The following is a 24,825-nucleotide window of genomic DNA, read 5'->3' as shown; positions in this document are numbered from 1 at the left end:
AGTTCTGTATATCCTCTTTCTCCTTCTGTGTTTTTAAAACAAACAAAAAAAACGCAACATTATCAAAAGCACATTTCTTGTTTCTCTGTTGTAAAATACAGTGCTATAGGCAACTGGTAACTTTTTTTGCAGTTTTTTCTGGATTTGTCTTCTTTATGAAATTGAAGGGGGTTTTTTTTTGGTAGGGTTATTTGTTTCATAAGTGATGCACGCTGTTTTAGACTTCGGTCTTAATTCATACAATTTTATCTGCTGAAGTGAAAACAAGTAAGGAAATTAACTACATAATTTTAAATAAGATGTCAAAAGACCTATGTGCTTGAAAATTTATCATGTTCACCCCCTTCCTTCCTTCTGTGTAATCAGTGCCTCAGTTAATCATTTATACCTTTTTTTTTTAAAGCATTTACTCTTGCAAGTAATTTAGTCAAAACTAAGCATAAATATATGTGAGAAGAGTCATATACAGATGTGTTAGCGTTTCTAGATTGTTATTTGTTAAATACTCTAAGTGGTTTTATATTTAATTTATGAAATACTTCTCCTTTCGAATTCTCTTGGTATTTTGGATGAGCTCTCAGGTTAAGAGAAGTAGGTGTTTTCTGTGTTTGTGTGTCTTAGAGAAAGAAGACAACAGGAAACTGTAGATATCCTAGAAGCAGACTTCTTTCCTGCTTCTGCAGTATGAGTGAGCAGTTGACTTCTGAGGATTTCTCTCTAGGAGAAGGAAATGAATCAGCAGTAAAAATGCTGTTATGCATTGACTGGCGCGTGCAAACTGCTCTGTGCTTGTCTTTTAAGAGGCAAATGGGCCTTCCTAAAAGGGTGGTAAGTCTTGGAGTAATGTTTCCTAGCAAGTACAAGAGTTAACAGTGATATATCAGACCATAAATTTTGGCAGGTTTGAATTTAATAAGAGCAATAATTTGGAAACTAAAAGAACACTTGTTTTGCTTTTTGTGTTACATTCTAGCCACGCTGTTTTTAAAATCAAATTAAGAGGAATTTTTCAGGAATGAATCTGTGAACTATTTCTGTTTTGTTTGGTACATTAGGTTTAAAAACTAAACAAACCTTACAAATCTGGCACAAACATATAAAGTCCTGCTGTATTGCTAACAACGTGCTTCAGCTAAAAGCTGCAATTCCTTGTTGGTTTGTCCAGGTCTGTGTAAGGTAGCTGGATTTCATTTCTCTGGTGTTTCAGGACTTCTGTGAAAACCTTTTGCTCCAGTTGGTGCTTGCTGTGGAGCAGTGGAGGATGGCATGCCTCTAGCAAGCGTCCTTCTGAGCTGGCGAGGGAGAACAGGAAGCTCTGCAGATCTTGGCTGGCGATCCAGCAGTCAGTACAAGCTCAGGTTTTACTCATATTTGTTTTGTAAGCGTTCTGATGTTCGGCGTGGACTGACATCGTGACTCAACACACCACTAGCTGTTGTGTGGATGTCTAAAGTTCTGCAGTGCTTTGAGAAATGCAAGAATTTAATTCTGCTATTGAGCTGAGCACAGACCAGACTGACAAAAACCCACAGAGAGACTGCTTTGTTATTTCAGTGCCTGCTTTGCTGTTCCTAAATAAAGACTTTTCCCCAGCTGGAGCATCAAAATTGTGGAAGTGAAACCTTAGAGAGAGGTGAAAGATTGTTGATTGTGAAATGGGTGTAATAGCTCTGTGTTCCCTGTTCAAGTCTCAAAATGGAGTAGTTTCACTTGAAACATTGGTTGCCACAGGATTAGTCTGCATGTGTTACACCTACCTTCTTCCACTGCAGCTGTACCTGTTAAAGAGTTTGCAGTCCTCAGGCACTTGTCACCACAGCTCTTCTAACAGCTGCTCCCTTGCTGCCCTGCTGTGCTGACTGAGCAGTTCCTGAGAGCTCTCCTGAAACCTGCAGCAGCCTCTATGGAGCGGGCTTATTTAAGTAGTTAGCCTTTGCATGTGGAAGATGGCATAAAATGTCCATCTGGCTGAGCTGAGCTCTGCAAGAAGTATGAATTCAGCAGGTCCCTGGTGGAAGATGGCTGTAGTGGTCAGAATCATAGAATCACCAAGGTTGGAAAAGACCTCCAGGATCATCCATGCCAACCATCCACCTATCACCAATATTTCCCACTAAACTGTGTCTCTTAGTACCACACCTAAATGTTTCTTGAACACCTCCAGGGACAGTGACTCCACCACCTCCATGGGCAGCTCATTCCAGTGCCTGATCACTCTTTCGGAGAAGAATTTTTTCCTAATATCCAACCTGAGTCTCCCCTGGCGCAACTTGAGGCCATTCCCCCTAGTCCTATTGGTAGTTACATGGGAAAAGAGGCCAACCACCATCTCACTACAACCTCCTTTTAGATAGTTGTAGAGACAGCGATAAGGTCTCCCCCAAGCCTCCTTTTCTGCAGACTAAACAATCCCAGTTCCTTCAGCCGCTCCTCATAAGACTTGTGCTCCTGACCTTTGTTGTCTTTCTCTGAACATGCTCCAGAGCCTCAGTGTCTTTCTTGTAGTGCCAAGCTGTAAAGACTAGTTTAAAAATGTTGATACACTTCCGTATGAAACTGGCAAAGAGAGACCATCGTGTCATATACATCTGTCTTTGTTATGTAATGTTATGGATACATATACTTCATATATTTTTTTTGTTCTTTCACATGATTTCTTCTCTGAGTTGTCACTTGCATGGTGTTTCAGACTGGAGGAATCTCTCATACCGATGGTTAACCAATTTTGTGGATTTGCTTTTTTTGTTGCTGTTTTTGTTTGGTAGTTGTTATTTTCCAATTACCTAGCTCTGACTTAATGTCTAGAACTTTTTAAGAAAACCTGATGTGAGACTTATTATTTTTTCTAAATCCTTTCTGTACTTTACCAAAATGCATTAGGTGTAGCAACATTCTTGTAAATTCTCATCTGCAGGTTGATATGGTAAGGCATAGGTAATTTATTTTGTGGCTTAATGGACGTCCTACTGGAAGTTTTCTTGAGCCCAGCAGGGTTGTGTTTCTTAATGTAAGTGACTGAAGACCTCTGTTCTCTAAATAAATCTCCCTTTCATATTTTGCATGAGTACAGATGCTTTTCTTTATTTTTGATTGTGAAACAGGTGAGGAATATTACATCTCACAGTAATTTGTTTCTCATATACTGTGCTCCTTCCTTAGAAGCTTGTGAATGTTTGCCTTCATAAATTTGCAAATGTTAATGAAGGCAACCTCACTCAAATATGATTCTGTTGATTAGATAAATCCCTTTTTCCCAGAAGGATAGTTGTAGTGCAGTTTTTCTGAAGGCTGCAGACAACAGGAGGTACCACCCTGCCACACTTTCTAGAAAGAGAGTGTTTAAAAGAAATGCTCTGAAGCAAAGAGATGTGCAGTTGGTGAACTGTGGTGTGGTTGTGTCTGTAGCCAGTGGGTGGCATCGCAGAGCCAAGGAGGAAGAGCATCATCCCGCAGAAGTGAGCCCTCCAGCACCTCTCCCCCTCTTCTGGCATTGTGGTGGTACCATTACAGGTAGCCTAGTGGTATGCAGTAGTGATCATTTCTCTTGAGACGTTGCTAAATGGCTGAACAGGTGCCAGTAAGAGATTATTTCTCCTGTGTAAGCTTATACTTTGCTTCTTTATTTACACTTGTGTTGTTCTTCAGTGGCTGTATAATTTTACAACATATTTATACCATTCAATCTCCAAATGTCACACTATAAGATGTTGCTTTGTAGATATAACCCTTGTTTTCATGCCTTAAAACAGCAGAGGCACCAATACTACTTCTCTTTCCTTTCTGAGGACCAAAGGAAGTAACACTTTCTCCTTATTTCTGCTTCATCTCTCGACAATCAGCTTCCTAACTTTGTTTTACTCTTTTGCTATTAATGCTGCAGTAATCTTCTAAGGGATGTATTTGTCTGGCACAGTGCAGTGTTTGCTTAGGCACTCTGGCTGATGTACCTTCTGCCCAGGATGCTCCACCCTTCTTGAGATAGCATCAATGATGTGCTTCTGCAACTGCTTAGTCATGCATATTTTTCGGGGGAAGCCAGTTCTGTTGGAAGATATTGACTTCCTGAGCTTCAAGGTATAAACTATTGCTTTTTATTTGTTTTGCTTTTTCTTTCATTTTCCCTAAGTGTCAGAGGTTCTAAAACACTTTCAGAGCATGAGGGTGAATTTCAGGAATCCAGGGCTGCAACAGGAACAGCTTGGAAGCACTGATTCCTTGTCTCTAGAGCGGAATCTACATCTCAGGAACAGAGAGCGCTCAGGTGGACTGCTGTGAGACTAGAAAAACAGGGTTTGTGTTGGGAATAGTAAAAGCTGATGAAGATGAGTGTTTGTGCTTTGCTACTGAAGGCAGTTGGGGGGAGGGTGGGAAGTGACCTTGTGAAAACAGACAGTGTGGCAGTGTTGTAAATTAGGACTGAGTTCACCCTTCTGAATTTCATTCATATGTTTACTCCATAAGAAAATAACTTGCCTTTCTGGCAGGTGTGCTGTGTATTCCCAGGTTCCATTGATTTTGCTTGAAATTATAAGCAGTTGACATATGTGAGGAGCTGGTCACCATTCAAGAAAGCATCATAAAAAACCTGGTTTAGACTACTTGCCCCACATGACACATTTTCATCAGCAAAATAAAATCTAGTTCACTAGCTTATCATTCTGCCCTCTAATCATAAAGCCATCTTTTATTTTCATGCGCTATGCTGTCTCATTCAGTGCATACAGCTCAGTGTCTGCGGTGTGTGGGAGATCACTCTAACAGAGCTTGATCCTATTGCATCTCTGATTTCTGTCCAAAGCAAGTAGGAGTCCTAAATGCCGTGACAAGAGTCCCAAGAGGGAAAAATGGTATGTGCCCATGTAATGAGACAGCATAGTGTATATTAAGCAGGAGATGTCAAAGTATGTGTCCAGAGGCATACAGTAGATTCTTCTATGATTTGTCCTCTCTGGCATGACTCAGGCAGGGGTGATATGGGAGCAGCATGGCACACATGCAGTTACAGAATTTCTCAACCTTCTGGGTAGCTGGCCAAGAGCAGATGTTAGTCAATAAAACAGAGAGGATATAGCAATTTTCATCACTTATAAATGTGGTGAGATTTACTTTGACTGGCACCAGATCAACAGAAGCAGCTCCCCTGGTACCAGCTGTACTTAATGTCACTTTCAGAGTTGAAAGCCGTATGCAGTGCAGTGAGAATCATTTTACAGTGTAAATTATTAAAAAGGTGAAACACTTACTGAACCCACTTTGCACAGTGGTTTGTAATCATTAGGCTATTTGTTAAATAGGCTTAATCTGAAGTAGAATTTTCAGTTTATTTTGAGTTGGAGCTTGACACTTTATGTTAATGAGGCCTGATTTTTGTATTTAGTGCCTGCAGTGATTGTGCAACAATTGGATACAGCCGAGGACTTATTTAAGGTTATAACTGTAGAAGGACAAAGTATTTAAAAAAAAATAAAAGAAAATGCATTGAAGCTTTTACTGGAATTTGCTAACTTTGACCAGCACTAAGCACTGGAGGCTTGATTTGGTCAAATCTGCTTATGTTGTAAACTGTGTTGTGTTGTATTTAATCTAAATGATGTAAAGTGGGGTGGAAAGGAAAACAATTAATTTCTTCTAAAATTGAGATCTCAAAATTGAAGCAGCAGAGGAAAAAGAAAATAAATTATTTGGTTATGATTGTCTGGGTAGAAAATTGAGAAGTCTGGAAGAATTTGAGTGTAAATGAGTATAGCTAGTAGTAGGCTAGGTAGGAAGCTTCGCACAGTTGACATAGTAGCATGACTTGCTGAAACTGTTTAGAAAGAATGAGGTGAACAAATGACTGAGAGACAACAGGTTTCACATCACTTGTTTGGTAATAACGAAAAAAGGATCTTGAATCCCTCTGAATCGGTGTTAAGACCAAGAGGTTATGTTCAAGCTGTGTACAACCAATGTGTTTGCGAGAAACTGTCACACACAGGAGGAATGCCCTGTCCACAAGCAGCAGAATTTGGTCCGAGAAGTAGGTACCAGAAATAATGCTGCTAGAACTTAATTTCTGAAGTCAGGTGGAAACATCTTAACTCTTTCTTGAGTTCTCCATGTACAGAATCCTATTTTAATCCTCGTCTTAATCAATAAGTTCCAGTTTGTTGTAAAACTAAGGAAAAGACGCATAAGGGAGATGATGTTACGAAGGAAATCTTTGGGTATTGTCTGTGGACACACTACAGCATGCCTATTTCTGTAGCACTTTGAATTTTCAGAAAGAGTGAGCACGTGTTCTGACGGACATCTGCATTTAAATGTAATTAACATCTCTGCAAATTGGCCCCTAGAGGATGGGAGGAGTTCTGTGCAGCACCTGGTCAGATAGCACACAGTGGGGCTGTGGTAGCTGTGCATATTAGGGGGATGGGATGTGTGTTGGGAGAATGAATGAACAGAGCTGTCATGTTTCTGGCAGAGATAATGAAGGGGGATGCTTCTGTGCGGTAGTGAGGCCTTTACCTCTAGGACACATTGCATAGCAGGTGTCGGCTGCCCAAACTCGCTGGGCCTGCCCCATCTGCCTGCAGCTCTGTTGCTTGTGAAAACGTGGGCCACGGGAGCTGCTCCAAATGTGCCTGCAGGGACATGTGGTAGGTGAGGCTGTGTGGGCAGTATGTCTTGTCCTGGGGGAAAAACTGGGCTCCCGGGTCCTTCCTTCAGTTCTTCCTGGAACAGCAGAAACTCTAGGAGGTGTACAAAGCCTATATTTGGTACAGAGGTTTCTGACTGATGGAAGGTGTTGGTATACAGAGCCTGGTGCATGAGCTCCTTCAGGCCGTGAGGTGTCAGCAGGGCTGCTTCCCCCAGTCTCTATGTGGCCAGTTTGGGAGTGTGCTCGACTGCAATGTAGTCATGATGCTCATCTTGTAGTCTTTGGACAGGTGTGAAGGGGTCATTCGTGGCAACTGCCCAACTTAAGCCTGGTGTCATTAATGTAGATGTTTAGTTTCTCCTCTTAGGCAACTTAATCATATTTTTCTTGAAACAAACTCTATGAAGTTTACCTAAATACTCTGGGAAGTAGAACTCCTTTGACCTGCATTTAATAACAAAATGGAGTTTGGCCAGGTTGTCTTTATTTTGTGATTCCTTTGCTCCCAGCTTTCCATGCTGATGTTTCCTCTTGTCAGTCTGCCAGGGTCTGCAGTATGACTCATCAGGCTGGGATCAGTATGGTTATAGAAGAATGCAACTCGGTTCATATAGATCCTGAAGCTGTGCATAATGAAGTGGTGGTGGCCAGCATCAGGCAGTGAAAGTTCACTGAACCTTTTTTTTTATGCATCTTTAAATAATTGCTGACCCCTTTTACATCCCCCATTGTATGAGAAAACAGGAATTAGCTCTGATTATCTCTGTATCCCTCACAGAGAGAGGGCATTTTCATAAAGAGCTGAAGCCCATCTAAGGCTGTGTGAGGTTGTGCTGCCCTTCCCACTCCTGAGCCCAGCTGAGCAGTCCCAGTCCCTGCCCCCTGCTGTCACCAGCCATGACTCAGTGAGCTGCAAGCAGAGATGCTTTGGCTGGGGCTGGCATCCAGTGGGTTCTACAAGCTGAGGGCTACTATCAGGAATGTGGGAATGGAAGGGCTGGGCAATCACCCTTTTGGCAGCTTCATCTTAGAGCAGTTTAAGCTGCCTGTGGAACTGTGCCCAAATTCATTACTGTTCCAGAGTGACTAATCTTAGGTTTCTTCAGGGAGGAGTTGTGCAGTCACGTGCATTAAGTTGTTCTCATTGCCAGGGTAAATACAGTAAAGAAAGTAAAGTCTCTTTGTGTGAAAGGGTTTATTTTTAAGCATTGTTTTGTCTGACAAGTGTATTGGAAATTAAAAAAATAATGATTTGCAATTTAAATTGTATGTGGGCTTTTGGTTTTAGATTTTGGGTTTGTTGGGTTTTTTTGGAGGGAGATATGTTCGCTGAGTGATTCCTACTGAAAAATTCTGCTTTTTCTCATTCACATCATTTTGTTTCTTAACTTAACCTGAATGAGTTCATCCAGCAGAAGCCTGGCATAGCAGTAGGAAATGTTTTCTTACCATGCCTGGATTTTCCTCAGTAAATGAAAACAGAATTTAGAATATACATAAGAATTGGTGTCCAGCCTCTATATATACCAAGTATCTGTGGAGCGAGTCACACAAGTGGCAGAAAATCAGATACACCTATTTATTTGATCTAAGCATATATGTGTGGTTTTCTTCTTGCTGTTCTCAGTAATACCATATATTTCTGTAATGTGCTCAGAGATCGACAGAGATACTTCATCTATACAGTGCAGTTTGGTCTAGTTTGTGAGTTGAAATCACAGAGACCTGCATGGAGTGTGCATCTTCAAGTGACCAATTTAGCCAGAAAAGCTCTTTCACATCCCATGGCAAATGGGGAATAAAAGGTATCCAAAAGTGCCTGCTGTCCATGGAATCATTTACCAGAATCTTTGTTGCTGTCTTTATTAAACTGAAAATGTAGAATGTTTTTTTTCTTTGAAATCAGGAAAAAAGTTAGAATATGCCTGCAGGGGATGCATATTTTTCAGAGGAAAAGTAGCTTGCTTTATGTTATTTATTTATTCCCTCTCATTTGATTCATCTTGCTAGTTTTCAGCATGCAAACTTCTCTTTTAAGTCTGTGGTCACTGTCGCGGTGCTGTAAGATGGCTAATACTCTGCTGTCTGGTAAATGGGGAAAAGCACAAAATGCATTTTTTCCTGCAGCTTTATCCAGCTTTATCAATGCCTCCAAGAGGGCCTTTTTTTCAGCATCACTACAAGAGGAGAGCAGGATGTTTTAGAGGCAGTGTCATTTTTTCAAGAGATTCGTGTCCTTCCCATTCACGTGCCTTTGTTCTCCCCCACTCTGTTTCACTTTCTTCCCTCTCACATCCTCAGTGGTGACTCCAGGCTTGTTTAAATGCCATCTTGCCCTTTAAGGATTAGGCAGGTTGGGATGGAGTAAGAGTTAATAGGATGTAGTGTAGGATGAGCAGAAACTAACACTAGGAAACTATTTACTTTTAAAATCATAATCCAAAAAAATTAAGCTCCCCTAAAGTGAGGAACAAATTTTATACAATAGTCAGGCTATTTCCAACTTGTACAGTGCTGCATTTTGATGTAACACTGCTTAAGCTAAAGCTTCGCAAATGAATGAATGGGCTGTGGGTTACAGCACTCTATAAAACGTAAGAAAAGATAATAAGAGCAAGATTAGACAAGTTATACCTTTAGGATATGCAATTCCATCATGCTTATATTAGCATGGTATTGGTGAAGCTGCTCATTCTTTGCTATAATAACTATCATATAGTTCTGTGAGATAGTAATTCTCATTTAATTCCTTATGGAGACTAAATTGGTCAAGCTCTATTTTAAAACTAATGAGGGCTGCTTACTGCTCTGTTACTGCTCTGTTACTCCTTACTGCTCTGTTGTCAACCATCCTATTTGCTGCTAAAACCGATTTTATGCCATCTGATTCTTTCTTTCCTCAGTCTTTAGGAGGAATAAACAAGCCTTGTATGTCAAAAATGGTTTTCTTTTTAAAAACTTCTTCCTTAAAGTGGCCCAGGATAGATGTAGATAACCTCAGCGTGCCTGGTTACTATAGTTTTCTTAGACAATGGTTTCATAAGTCCAACTGAGAGATGTGAACAACTTGCTGTCTTGAAGTGTGAATTAACCTCACTGCCGCTGAAAAGGGAGGACCTCTGCTTCCCAACCCTGCTCTGAACTTCATTTTCTTCTCCCTCTCTGAACTGTCACTGTGATTTATTTGATTGTAAAGTAAAGGAGTCAGTTCACTTGTCCAGCGGCAGTAATAAAAGCTTTGCTTGTTTGTTTTAAGCAGCTGAATTGTTGTTTTTTTTTCTTTTGGATCAGATGACAGCCAGAGTCCAAGGTAAAAAAAGTAAATAAAAAGCAAGGAGAGAACTGCTTCTCTCCCCTTAGTAGCCATTCATTTGGCTTATGAAACCATACCCCTGTGTTTTTCCTGTAGAAGAGCTAAGTTTCACTGCTAAATAACATGCGGTTGATGCAATCCAGAGCGGAGGTCTCACGCATCTCTATGGTAGAACTTTTTTCTGTTGCACATTAGGTAAGGTATTGAACTGGTCATCTGCGCCACTGTATCATTGCTGAAGTCAGTTGAGTAGCTGCGTGGTTTTTCATAGAGTCATAGAATGGTTTGGGTTGGAAGGGACCTTTAAGATCATCTAGTTCCAACCCCCTGCTATAGGCATTGACACCTCCCACTAGACCAGATTGTTCAAAGTCCCATCCAGCCTGGTCTTGAATGCTGCAGGAAGGGGCATCCACAACCTCACTGGGCAAATCTGTTTTAGCGTCTCACCATCCTCACAGTAAAGAGTTTCTTTTTTTTTCTCTAGTCTAAATTGAACCTCATCCAGTTTAAAACCAGCTCCACGTCCTTGTGTTGGGGACCACCGAACTGGGCAAAGTACTCCAGGTGGGATCTTACGAGAGTAGAGTAGAGGGACAGAATCACCTCCTTCGACCTGCTTGTTTCTCTGTCATCCCCCAAACCCAATTCAAATGGTTCTTGATGGCTGATTCTTTCCTTTTCTTTCAGATATTTGCTTATGGGGGAGTTTGCATGTTAAAGAAGTTCTTTGCTTTTCTATGAGAGCAGTATTGACTTTGCTTTTGAGTTCAAAGCTTTGTATAGTAATGTTTGCAGTTTACATGCTTTCAATACCATATAATTGAAGAGCTGTTTGCATTTTTCCCCCTTTTGTCTCAAGTATTCTCTTGTATAGGGAAAGTCCCCAAGTTTGGGTTATTAATTCCTGTACTATTTTAATTCCACATTTTGTAAGTGTAGTTGCAATATATTATTCCCAGATTTATATTTGTTTGGCTCCTAAAAATATTTAAAAACATTAACCTGATTTACACTGTAAAGTAGGACCATCTCTGCACAGAATTTTTTTCCCACTACCAGCCTTCAGTCTTGGACAGATCACAGAGAATCACAGGTGTAGTTTTGTATTGAATTTTAGACAACTGAACAGTGCTTTTTTTGTTTTCTTCTGATGGAAATCCTACACAAAATGAAGCAGTGACTGGTATTTCAGCATCGGTTACATCTCCTCCAAGAGTAAAACTGAAAATGGTTTAATAATACACCTCACATCTGTTAGGTTTTTGCTTAAAAAACCTGGTATGTATTTCAGCCTTGTATAAGGAGGTACTCTTGTGTGTCTGTGAGAACTTTGTTAATGGAAGCTTTTTGCTTGTGGCATGGGGATTTGATTTATAAATGGTATGAACTGTAATTGGCAGGAGTGAGATTTGTTTTCTCTTACCTGTCTTATTGTCAGAGATGCTCAGGGTAATTGTTTCTTTACATGCCTATGGTCATACAAAGTTATCACAGTTGTTTCAAAGCAGCCACAGCTCTGTCTGAAGCCTGAGAGGGGATGCCATCTTTATTTTGATCCACAGACAAATGAAGTTTGCTAGTGTACACAGTCTATCTCAGAGACTTAGGACACAGAAGATTTGCAGCATTTAAGACAGTGTTTCCTCTCACAGAAAGAAAAGCCTGTGTATGCAGATTACTTCTGGGCAAAGATAGACAAGATCATTGCAGCTGCGAGGCTGGGAAAACATTTTTCTCCTGTCCAGCTGATAGATATCATAACTTATTCTTAACGTGTACGTAGCAACAAAGCCTGCTGTTTGTCAGACCTGAAAAGCAGAGTTGTGATCCCAAAGACTTCTCCCTTTTTTTCTGTCTATATTAATTGTTCTGTCAGAAACCTATTACTTCTTACAACAGCCTTGTCTTGTCTGTTTTTGACCATTATGGCTACAACAAGAACCCCACCACTCTTTCTTTATGTTCTCTCCTTCCTTCTGCCCCATAACACCTGATACTCGCATTGCAAATGGGCTGCTTTGTACCTGGAAACACTTGCTGAGAGCATTCCTGGGAGTCACTCCTCTCCACGTCTTCAGGATGAGTTGCACAGGAGCTGGATGCAGAAGCTGCCCTGCCCAGCAGGATCCACTGTTAGCCAGGGAGTGCTTGTGCCATCTCCATCAACAAGGCACAAGCTTGCTTTCTCTGTGGGCTTTTTGCGCTTTGGTAAATATCACTATGACCTGTTTCTGAAGTAGTGATCTCTGCCCACAGAAATTGATTTTGTTTTCTGTCTGATATGAAGTTATCTGACCAGAATCCTTCCTGTATCTTCAGACAACACCTACAGTGCCAGGAGCTTTCCACCATCCTTGCTGTTGCTGGACACCCTCTGCACGCACTTGCTGTTCATACCAGCTGCATCATCTTAACTTTGTTTCCTTTCTGACGATATAATATAATGCAGTATAAAGTCTCATCCAGTCTTTACTCTTCAGCATTTATTTTCAGCTTCAACACACTTCAGTTATTGCCCTGTTGTTTGTCAGATGAGACTTAGAGCTGAAGCACTGGACTGCTGGCTGCATCTCACTATTTCTTTACAATAATGTCCTAAATCCTCTTGGCTGTTGCAGTGTATAAACTCTCTGAAATAGTCCTTTCTTTTTTTTTTCCCCTTAAACTTCAGTGACCTTTTTCACTCGATCTTTCCTCCTCCTCCTGCTTTTCTAACAGATTCTTGTAAAGGAAACTTTGAATGCTGTGGTGTGCATCTTGCCATCTTAGCCAAGGGAGCCACTTGGTTGCAGGGCACTTGGCGAGCTGTGTGAGGCTCTTGTACCTCCACGCTGTCCCTGCAGGGTTTGTGTACCCTGCTGTGTCCCCCTTCATTCTGCCTGATGTGAAATTGCCAGCAAAAGAAGAGCAGCGATACCTCCCTGTGTTGCATCTCCTTTTGCTTTGCATTGTAGCGCAGCATGTTCAGATTGTAATCAACTGTTAAAATCTGTAATACATGACATAGCTTTGTGCCCCTACAGTTTAAACTGGAGCACCTAAACCCACAGTTTGTGAAGGAAGAAGTAGGAAACTGTAAGAGGAATTTAAGCTCCTTGGAAATATTTTCAGTTTTCCATGTAGAAGCTGCAGTGTATGAATATTGCATGAATCTCAATTTCTGAATTCTTACTTAAGTGTGGCTGAAAACACTAACTCCTTTTATAGCAGAAGGAGTTACTGCCTTTGTTATTGGAACACACTGTGACTTTGTTTTAGGGCCCTCTATTTTCTGGAGATCTCTTAATTTCTTTAAAAGACATACCTGAAAAATAGCTAGTGTTGAACTACAGTCAGCTGTTAATGAAAACAGGGAAAAGTTATAAGGGCATGGATATTTCAAAGTAGACATGGCTGGATTTTTATTGATCTAGGAATTACCATTCTCCTTTGGCAGAAGTTTCAATAACAGAAAAGCACAGATGTGATCATGGTGAATGACAACAGATTTATTGTTCCAGTGATTTCAACAGCAGAGAAAGAGGAGCCAAATGATAATATGATTCAGTAGAGTGAAAAATAGAGAGAAATAAAGGTGAGGGCTTGGCGGGAGGTTGTCAGAGAAGTGGAAATAGAACTGAAGAAGAGATACCTATGATAGTGTTGGCAAGTTGGTTTGCATTGCTTTTTTTCCTTCTTTACCCCTTGTAGTATGGTAGCAGTCCCCTACCCAAATCTGAACAGAAAATGTTTCCATCTACCTTGCTGTTTTTTTCCTCAGGAGGATAGGTCTGACTAGATACCTAAAAATCTCTTTATGGGCCAGTACCCTAGCTGCTGCAGCTGCATCCTTTTTGCTAAGAGGAGGGAATGGGGCTGGAATGGGATCTGCTCCGAAGATGCTGTTGTGATCTCTGGGTAGCACTGGGACTTAAGATTGGGTGAAGGGTATCCCAGAATAGGCATACAGCTCCTATGGAGGTGAGGTTCACTTGTACTTGACGATAGCTGAAAACAGGGCTTTGTTACATGTAGTGATTTCAGTATCAGTGCTGTTCAGCAGGATAGTTCAAGGACAATGAGAAGAAAATTGCTTAGGGAGGCAGAGTTAAATCATCCTATATTCAGCTGCTCTGTGTATATAGCATTGCTGGATGTTATTAAAATGTTGGTTTAGAAAGTAGACATGAAAAAAATTGTTCAGATAAATTGATTTGTCTCCCCTCTTGGTCCTCAACCAGTTCAAGCAGGGCCTTCATATTCTTGAATTCTTTGCGTCTCTCTATAATGACTTAAGTGATACTTATTGTACTATGTCTCTGTCAAGATAGTTGGTATTGAGCCTCATTCACTGATAAGAGGAAGCTTTGTCTGTGTAATCTCTCAAGCGGTGTTCTGATTAGGTTACTGCAAGTGATAACTGTCCTCCTCTGAGTTTATTGCCTTTTAGATCCTTGTGAGCTACCTGAATTTTTCAATCCTTAGTGCTTAGTACTCAGTTAGGCTGTAACTAGTGTAATTTTATTTCTTCATAGAGATGTAAGACTGGATTGTCCTAAAATGGTAGTGAAGTACTCAGAGATGTGGAAAAATATCTAGGATCTTACAGTTTTAAGGAGACCCTTGTTATGTTATTGCATAAATTAATGACACCTTTACGTCTTGAAAACTGCATGTGGTTTTTCCTCTTCCATCTTAAGAAGGGAGTATTAGAAAAAGTAAGGAGACAGCCTTTGTGATGAGAGAAATAGGAAGGAGTGTGAAGTATGCTAGTATTAGTCAACCTCAAAAAATGGCATAACAAAGGGAAGGTGTATGCAAATCTGTGACATAATATGTGATATGCAGAAAGGGACGTAGGATTGTTTATTTGTTCATCCTTTAGATGATATTAATCAAGATGCTCAGTGAAAATAATCAATTTTAAATTGTAAGTAGAAAAAGGGAAGCACTGGTTTATGTAGTGCACAATGGTATATTGTGGGGTTCACTGTCATAGGATCAGTGTGAGGGTCTCTGGAGCACCGAGAGACTGGGCAGACTTGTGGATGCTGCTCCTTTACCTTGAGACATCCATCATTTCTGGAAGCCTAGGAAACTGGTCAGAGAAAAGATTTGTTTGCATGCTGCTGAAGTCTTTGCTGAGACAGAAATTAATGAGTAAAATGGACTTTGGGTCCAACTGAGCTATTGCCTCTATTCTCTTAGGCTACTGAGTTTGTTTACCCAGTGTGGGAAGCGGTCAGTCCTTCAACTCTTTGTTTACTTCTGTGTTTCTGATAGCATTACTGGACGTCAGCTGAACTATTAGGCCAGTTCAGATGTCATAGCTCCTTATGCTGATTCTAGCCAGTTGCAGGTTAGTCCATAGCAGCAGTGGAGATGGTATCTTGCACTGACACATCATATGCAGGCATAAGCAGCCCGGGATTCTGTTGATGCTTCTTGACCTATTCTCAACTGTTTATGCAGCTATTTTCATAGTTGCAGAGGTGTAATTCTCCTATCATGCGTCAGGGTGTTCTGGATAACAAGCTGATTGACCTCTTACTCCTTCAATAGTTGCTTTCCAAATTACTGCTAGGTACCTCTTTTTTTTTTTAAAAGGTTTCCTATAGGATTACAAAATGAAATATGAACAGTCTGCTTGGAAACTGAATCAGGTATAAATATATCAAGGGCAGAAAAATTTCCATTCCAAACCTATCAGTTTTTAATAGGCATGTATTTTTTTGCATGTTCTCACTTAGCATTCTTTTTCTCATTGCTGATTAATTTTACTATTTTTGCATAATTCCTATTTTACATGTTTCCTGAAAAGATACAGAGGTACAGTCCACCCACTCCACCCTTTTCCTTCAAATGCTATATGATTCCATTTGCATTAACACCTAGTCAGCTATCATATTTGTACAATGCCACGTTCAGCATATGTGTAATGCAGGAAGACTTGCGAGGCAGAACTCTGAGTCACTTCACCACCAAGCAAACGTCCAAGTTCAAAAAGCATCCAGTGGCTTGGATTTCAGAGCCTGTGAAGACATACATCTCTTCCATTCACATCTGCTTGAAGAAATGTGATTACTGAGCTTAAGCCTGACTAGCCTCCATCATGCCTGTGTGTGCTCTGGGTGTCTTTCAGACTACTGCCTTCAAACAGTCAGAAAAAAAAAAAACAAACTGGTGTCATGAAGAAGAAACTGGAGAGGATAAGAGAACGGGAGAAGTAATATATTGTTTTTCTACTTTCTCTGTCAGTTTTTGTTTTCTACTTTATAATCCTTCATGCAAAGTGTAGTTTGTGACCTTGGCCCAGCTAAGTGTATAGTAAGTAGAGAGGGAAGTATTTGCCAGACTTAATGGATTCACTGGAATTACTTCTTCTGATAATCTGATTTTATATATATATATATATAATTTCAAAGCTTTATGTGAAAAATCAAAAGCATAGAGTAATGAAGGCTTTTCACCTTGGAAAATACGCTGTCGCTTGGTTAGGTGGTTACAACCAATGTAAGGATGGTATCCAGAGTTCATTGTTGTGTGGGACCAAAAAATAAAAAAATAAAATCTGAAAAAGAAGTGTCAAATTGTGGTTTTGGAGAACAGGGGTACACATATCATAGCAGCATCTTTTGGCCTATGCAATTACGAGTCTGTAGGTAAGAGAGCAGCAGCTGCAGGCATCTTGCCTTCAAAAGGTTAGGCATGTAAGATGTCTTTTTGTGAGAGAGGAAGGATGGAAAGGAATAGCTTTAATATTACTTTTGAGACAAAACTTGGCTCTCAGCAGCATCAGTCTCTTGTTTCTGGAACGTGGGTATTGAAGTCATTTGCTTACCCCATTCCATACCTCTTCAAAGCACGCAGAGTAACTGTTTCCTGACTTGTGTCCTTCAAGGAAGAGTGGAAGTGAACTTGTGGCAGCACAGGAGTCAGCTTTGTAGTATTTCTGCATTGAAAAAGTCAGCTTTTTTGCATTATTTATATATAAAAAATATATTTATATATATATTATAAAATATATAATTTTAAATTATTATATAATAATTTTAATTATTATTAATCATGATTTGCATGATTATTAAAAGTTATAAATATAACTATTTTCCTAGTTTTAGGAAACGGTAATTGTTTTGATAGGCAATGAAAAATTGTGAAATTTCAACACTATGAAGATGGGAGGAGGTGACATGACAATTCTTTAATTCTTCATTCAGCTAACAGCATGAACACTTCTTAGACTTTATAGAAACATTTAATTTTAAGAACCAGAATCTGTCACATATACAAATTAATCCATCAGAGCTAAAGTAAATGAAGATACTGTGTGAAATATTCCCTTGTCTTCTTGGAAAATTACTTAAATTAAGTGATGCTTATAAAACTCTGGAAAAAAGATCTCTAGAAAATAACCAGTCCCAGTGTGCAAAGGAAGGGGTTTTTTGAGAAGTTCATAAACATTAACACTGTACACAAATATAAACTTGGAATATGTTTTGCTGCAAAATTCAACATGTATTTATGCACATAGCTAGTAGACATGAAAGAAAAAGCAAGCCATTTAACGGTTGAGATTCTTAAGGATGTGTTGACCTTTACTAGAGAAAGTAGCACTGCATTATATTTATCCTAAGCTCAGCTCACCTTTTGAATTCTTTTGCCTTTTGTTTGTCTGTACTGTTCTGGATGTCTAATTATGTGTAAGTATCTAGCTCACTTTACTGTAGTGCTCCACACTTCTGTTGGGGACTCTACTAAACAAACAGACCTGCAATTCTGTCAGTCAAGAACTGGAGTGTATTATATGTCTCCTTGCAACAGTACTGTAGGTTATAACTTTTGACTGTATGATACTTCATAATTTCCAAGCTTAAGTAGCTAATGCAGTTGAATGTACCTGAAAAATAAGATGTTGCAAGGGAAGTGAGGTGAGGGAGAAAGAAACATCTGTTCGCAGGTAAGCTGTAGAGTAGAAGGTTATCTGTATTGGCATACTGTTTTGATGTCTCCCTGTGCCACAATGACTGACTGACTTATGAGTGTCAATGAGGTCACCCTGCAGCCTTCTCTTCTCCAGGCTGAACAAGCCCAGCTCCTGTCTTCGTAGGGGAGGTGCTCCAGCTTTCTAATTATCTTTGTGGCCCTCCTCTGGACCCTCTCCAGCAGCTCCCTGTCTTTCTTGTACTGGGGGCCTCAGACCTGGATGCAGTACAGGGGCCTCACAAGGGCAGAGTAGAGAGGGACAATCACCTCCTGTCCCTGCTGGCCACTCCTCTTCTGATGGAGCCCAGGATACCATTTGCTTTTCAAGCTGCAAGAGCACACTGCTGTCTCATGTTAAGTTTTTCATACACCAGGACCCCAGGTCCTTCTCTGCAGGGCTACTCTCAAGGATTGCTCCTCTCAGTCTGTATATATGCTTGCAATTCCTCTGGCCCAAGTGCAAAACTTTTGCACTTTGCTGTGTTGAACCTCATTAGATTCACCTGGGCCCACTTTTCAAGTCTGTTGAGGTCCCTCTGAATGGCATTCCTCCCTTCCATTGTGTCATCCGTACCACTCAGCTTGGTGTCATCAGCAAACTTACTGAGGGTACACTCAATTCCATCACTGATGTGATTGCTGAATATGCTAAAGATCACCAGACCCAAGACAGTCCCCTGGGAGACACTGCTTGTTACCAGCCTCCACCTGAACACAGAACCATTGATCACCACCCTTTGTCTGTGGCCTTTCAACCAATTCGTTATCCACCAGGTGGTCCACCTGTCAAATCCACATCCCTCCAACTTGGAGATAAGGATGTGGGTGGGGAACCATGTCGAAGGCCTTGCTGAAGTCTGGGTAAATGACATTGGTTGCCTTCCCTTTGTCCACCAACGCCATCACCCCATCATAGAAGGCCACCAGATTGGTTGGGCATGACCTTCCCTTGGTGAAGCTGTGCTGGCTGTCTCTGATCACATGCTCATTCCTCACGTGATCTAGCATGTCATCCAGGAGGATCCACTCCATGATCTTCCTAGACACTGAGGTGAGATTCACTGGCCTGTAGTTCCCCAATGCATCCCCAGCGTGACTCCAATTTACAAGAAGGAAAGTCTGGGAAACTACAGGCCTTGTCAGCCTGACCTCAGTTCCAGGAAACAGAGCATCTTGACTGAGATCACATTACATGTTCAGGACTACCAGGGGATCAGGTCCAACCAGCGTGGGTTCATGAAAGGCAGGTCCTGCTTGACCAACTGGATCTATGATTGAGTGACCCACCTGGTGGGTGAAGGAAAGGCTGTTGACGTAGTCTGCCTAGACTTCAGCAAAGCCTTTGACACTGTCTCCCACAGTATTCTCCTGGAGAAGTTGGCAGCCCATGTCTTGGACATGTGTGTTCTTTGCTTGGTAAAGAACTGGCTGGAGGGCCAAGCTCAGAGGGTAGTGGTAAATGGAATTAAATCTAGCTGGTGACTTGTTATGAGTGGTGTTTCCCAGGGGTCAGCACTGGGATCTGTCCTGTTTAGTATCTTTACTGATGACCTGGAAGAGGGCATTGAGTGCACTCTCACTAAGTTTGCAGATAACACTAGGCTGGGACAAAGTGTTGATTTGCCTGGGTGTAGGAAGGCCCTTCAAAGGGATCTGGACAGGCTGGGTTGCGGGGCTGAGACCAATGTAATAGATTCAGCAAGACTGTGTGTCAGGTCCTGTATTTTGGCTGCAACAACCCAAAGCAACACTACAGTCTTGGAGCAGAGTGGCTCGAAGACTGCGTGGAAGAAGGAGATCTGTGGATGTTGGTTGGTGTTTGGCTAAACGTAAGCAAGCAGTGTGTCCAGGTATCCAGGAAGGCCAATGGCATCCTGGTATTGGTGAGGTGGTGGTCAGCCTCTTCTCCTGAGTAACTAGCGATAGGACTATAAGGAATGGCCTCAAGTTGCGGCGGAGGAGGTTCAGGTTGGGTATTAGGAAAAGTGGTCAGGTTCTGGAACATGCGTGTTGAGTCACCATGCCTGGTGGTGTTTAATAAATGTTTAGATGTGGTACTAAGGGACATGGTTTAGTGGAGAATTATTGGTGGTAGGCGGATGGTTGGGGTAGATGATCTTGGAGGTCTTTTCCAACCACGGTGAATCTATGATTCTGTAACTCATTGTTAGTTGGGAGTTTCTTTTGATAGTATTGTGACCAGCAATTGGGAAGAATCTACTATTTGTCACTTCTGGCCATCGTTGGCATTGTGTTTTTGATAGTTTAATACTGTGCATCCCTAACTCTTGTCACTACCCTCTTTTTCCTTCTTTCACCGTACACTTTGATCTGAGTAAATTGATGGCAGTGATGAAAAGGCAAGTGGTCAGAAAAAAGTAGTAAGAATGCTATTTCTAAAAGTTTACTTTGGATCTCTAGTCTCAAAGATGAAATGACCAAGATCACTGAATAGTGTTCTGCTCCAAAACACTATTGGCAAAAAGTCAGCATTGTCCTAATGTTCCTCATCCTATCTCTGCCCTTCAGGATACATGTGCTATCCATGCGTATTTAAACTGTGTATTTCGTCCTCGCATGCTTTCTGCCTCCTTGATGGGAAGATTTGCATTGCTATCTCTAATATTGTTAACCACGGCACTTCTCATGGCAGTGTCCTGGGAAGACCATTGGTTGTGTCTGCAGTACTACGTGCAGGTATGCTCAGCTGAGCACACTGAGTATTGCTTTTGTGGGCCTTGGCAGGCTGAAGAAGGTCCCTGAGTATGTGGCCTCAGTGTTTTGAAAGCACTGTGTTAGTCCCTGCACAAGTCTCAAGGTGGAAACCACTGCAGAAGGGCCAGGTGTGACCCACCTGTGGGCCCCTCCCTTCTTTCTGTGTACATTACAGTTGGTTATATGAGCCCTCTCCCTTCTTTTTACTACTGTCTGCCTCTCACTCTTTGGAAATAGCAAAGGTTGCAGCGCAGCCTGAATGCAAGCCAGGAGCCCTGCCTTGCTGCTCCTCATCCTTCCTCCCCTGGCATTCTCCCCAGAGCTGCTGGTTTGCACGGCAGAGCATCCCCCAGGAGGGCAGCGTCCCCAGGGCCCTGCTACCTGGTCTTCCGGGCCTGGCCCTGCCTTCTCCCCTCTCCCACCCAGGCCAACCTGCAACACTGAGTGGCTGGGGGCACGCACGGCAGCCATGCACAGTCTCTCTACCCCTCGGCCTCGCTCCTGGAGCTGGGGCTGTGTACCATCCTCGCCCCCACCACCAGGTAGGCGGACACGGGTTCTTGGTGCAGGGTGAGCCCATGAGGATGGAGCTCACTGGGTTTAGGCTGGGTGGGCGGTGAGTGGCTTCTCTGGTCCTTGGTTTTGCTGTCCCTCTGCTGTGGTAAGAGTGAAAAGGAGCAGCCCTGCTTGTGCTGCCAAGTGCTGTGTGTGCCTTGCTGGTCCTGAAAGGGGTTGTGTAGGTGCGTTCGCTGCTAGGGTTTTCTGCATTTGCTGGCAGAAAATGTCTCCTGAGCAACCTTTGTGCTTATACTAAACACTTTCTTTTACTGCTTTACGCACACCTGTTTTACAGGGCTGCTGGAATACTTCAAGCTTCAGAATTGAAAATAGCATTTAAATATGAAGTACTGGTGGTGAAATGGTGGTTAACCAGTATCTGTTGTGATCAGATCGGTGTATTTTCATTGCGTATCTTCATAAGTTAGCTTCTCTCTCAGCCATGATAGTAGCTTGTCACACAAAATGCTAATATCCATTAACAGAATTGTGCAGTAATCATGGAAAAGCATGGGAGCAGCTTGGCATTGATACATTATCACGTACAGAATTCTTCCAGAGTTCCTGAGTGATCACTAATTGTGCTGCACTTGATGAAGAGTCGCCTGCTTTGCAACGCCTGTTAATTAACAGATATTTTTGATGTGTCTGTTTCCATTTGCAGCCACAGTTTGCACATCCTGTGAATCTCTTTTGAAACATGTTGATACACAAATGTCTTAAAAGACAATTATAATCTTTTTTTCCCCTCTTTAGATGACAATCAAAACAAAACCAATGAAAAGAAAGAGAAGAAGATGGTTTCTCAGAAGCCCCACGGTACCATAGAATATACTGTAAGTATCGCACTGTGGTTTGTTCGTATCTGCTTCTTGAGAGTGGAATTGTTGAGGTTGACAGTGAGCCAGAGACATAAAGCAGAAAGCATGAAATGAATACTAAATGATATGTTTGTATGTATCTCAGTAGGATTTGTTCCAGTTACCGTTGTGTGAGGAGAGCCGGGCTTGCATCCAGACCTGCCGTTCAGCCCAGGTGCTCTGCCTTTTCTCACAGCTGCCAGTCCTGTTTTCATTTCTGCAGTGTGACCCTGTAATAGGATAATTGGTTTTGTTACTTTGAAAAATACTTTCAGTGTTGCTCAGGGGCATCAAGCGTGTGCTTGATACTGAGGTGACTGTGCGATCTTTCTCTAAGGAGCACTGAAAGAGCTGTCAGAGCTCGGAGAATCTGTACGGAAAGTCCCTGTGTGTCACGCAGGGTCCCTGAACAGCACTTGCACTCGATCCTCCCACACCCAATGTTACTATAGAATGCTGTGTCCTAGCTGGGAACAAAACAAGGGTCTGACTTACTGGGACTGCTGAAGGTGTAATGGGCTTTCCAATGTGTGTCCCCTTTCTCCATTTGCCATTCTAGCTCTAACTAAGGTACTGCTGCTTTAAAGTTTTGTGACAAAATGAGCGGGGCATCTATAACGCACCTCCATTTTTTTATCTATTGCAAAGTGTGAGAGAGGTGGGGTTTTTTTGTGGGTTTTTTTTTTTTTTTTTGTATTGACTTTGGCTTATCATATAATCTGTTAGAAAAGGATTGTGTTCAATCATCAAATCTATTCCCTGCAAACAGATAGTTACAGTCCAGCTGTTACACTGTATGTGATTGCTGCCTTTATCTTAAGCTTCACCTCTTTCTTCAGGCTGGAAATCAGGACACCATAAACAGCATAGCATTAAAGTTTAACATCACCCCAAACAAGCTTGTGGAACTCAATAAGCTTTTCACGCATACAATTGTTCCAGGCCAGGTAAATCTTTTATGTTTCATATACCTGAAATCTAATTATTTGCTATGCATCTAAGGCTTTTTATTGCTTTCTGCATATATTTAGGTACCTAGATGCAAGGATAATGGACAGTAATTTAAATCTCTCAAACATCAACTTTACGTGCAGCTGGTGGGGGGAGGTGTACTTTTATAATTGCTATATCTGATGTCTGTTATTTATTTGCTGTCTCTAAAGCTTTAAGGCAACTCTAAAGCTCGAGAGGGGAATGGAGCTGTTGTAAGAGAGCAGAATGCATAGAAAGCCTAGATAAATTATATTACATGATGCATTAAAGAATTAGAGAGTTAGATGCAATAATTGAAATGGCTCTTTGCTATTATTCTGGAGATGAGTCAGTCTCCTGTAAAATGGGAAATAGGCTGCTTTTGAGAGAGTCAACTAAAGGAAATGCAAATATGAAGGCTAATACATGGCTCCTGAAGAGTAGATCTCTGTTCTTACATCGCAGACACAAAGGGTCTGAAGTATCCTGATCTGCAGATGGGAAAACTGAGGCACAAAGAAATAGCAATACCAAAAAGACAAATATACCAAAAGGCTGGGATAAGCTAAAAGATTTTGTTTCTCAATATCTTACACCATTTTTCAGCTGCTAGTTTTGTGGTTGCAGAGGAAAATGGGATTACAGATTTGGAGGGAAAAAAGGTCCTCTTTGCATGGGAAAGTGGGTTATTTTCTTGCTTGTTCTGCAAAACAAAACACAGAACTAGATTCTGCAATTAGGCTACACATACTCCACCATCACCACTAATGTGGAAGGATTCTAGTATTTGAAGTTGTTAAGTGTACTGCAATCACGAACAATCGATATTGAGTTGTCCTTCCAGTAGAACACTGTATTTGTAATGAGTAACTTTTTAAAACCAATCTTAATGTTTTTACATGTTTTGGTATTTAGATTCTCTTTGTACCAGAAACAAGTGTTGCCAGGCTGCCTTCTTTCAGTCCTGGTGCTCCCATTTCTCCTTCATCATCGGATGCCGAATATGATAAACTCCCTGTAAGTCAGATGTTGGTTCACACTAGTCCTATGTTCACAAAACGTTTTCTGATTCTGAAGCTGAGATTCAGGGCTGTGTTAATAGCTGTTTTTTGAAGTTACAATTCTGACCTCATGCGTAGTGTGATTAATTAGTGTTAAGTAATATTTTAATGTGCTGCAGTACAAATTTTACCACTTTGCAATAATCAAAATTAAGGGTTCTGTCTGAGCAGAGAAACCACGTGCAAGATCAGCTGTGCCCAGAGTATATCATAGCAGTTGGAAACTGTGTGTGGTTTCTAAAGAATAGAAAGTTGGATGTGGAGAAGTATTTACTGTTTCACCCTGGAGATTTCTGTACTGCTCTGCAGTCTTTCTGCTCTGTTCTGCAGCCTTAATCCTTCGTGGAGAACTCTTTGCATGGGAATACTAGTTTGCCAGAGCAGTCAATTTCTAGCTAGCAAGTGTACTATGGTTGTACCCATATAAGACAAGACCGCTGGATTTAATCTTTGTGAAAGGCCTTGATGTAGCTGAACTTTCATTTTACTTGGAAGGGTGGTTGTAATTGGTGTTTGCAGGGAATTAGCTGTTCATCTGCTGGTAATGGAGCAATTAGACATTTCAAATTTATAACTACTTAAGAGAGAAAATGGAGAGAAGCTTGGAGTGAGTCATTGTGTTTAACTTTAGTCCTACCCCTCTGTGCCTTCTGCATAGGAATCACACCAGTGCCAGTGGGGTGCACTGTGTGTGGAGACCTTCAGCATGGATGGGGTAGCAGGACTGGTCCTCTCTTA

At 41.4% G+C, this 24,825-nt stretch overlaps 1 protein-coding gene across 9 annotated transcripts in view; it reads left to right on the top strand.

Moving 5' to 3' along the window:
- The window catches only part of NCOA7 (nuclear receptor coactivator 7), an 85,510-nt gene that overhangs the window by 35,709 nt on the left and 24,976 nt on the right, over positions 1-24,825 (top strand). For 6 of the 9 annotated variants that reach the window (XM_040697145.2, XM_040697146.2, NM_001012878.3 and 3 more), the window contains 3 exons: positions 21,951-22,030; positions 22,894-23,001; positions 23,942-24,043. In XM_040697145.2, the coding sequence (XP_040553079.1) occupies positions 21,951-22,030; positions 22,894-23,001; positions 23,942-24,043 (290 nt within the window). Of the gene's footprint in view, positions 1-621; positions 829-1,207; positions 1,343-10,333; positions 10,521-20,865; positions 21,179-21,950; positions 22,031-22,893; positions 23,002-23,941; positions 24,044-24,825 lie in introns of those variants that run through there. The other 3 variants (XM_046938862.1, XM_046938863.1, XM_040697144.2) reach the window with 3 other exon arrangements.

The sequence above is a fragment of the Gallus gallus genome, chromosome 3 (genome assembly GCF_016699485.2).
Source record: "Gallus gallus isolate bGalGal1 chromosome 3, bGalGal1.mat.broiler.GRCg7b, whole genome shotgun sequence".
Classification (NCBI taxonomy): Eukaryota; Metazoa; Chordata; class Aves; order Galliformes; family Phasianidae; genus Gallus; species Gallus gallus.
The sequence above is the reverse complement of the archived record's forward strand: the minus strand, read 5'-3'. Positions and strand labels throughout refer to the sequence as shown.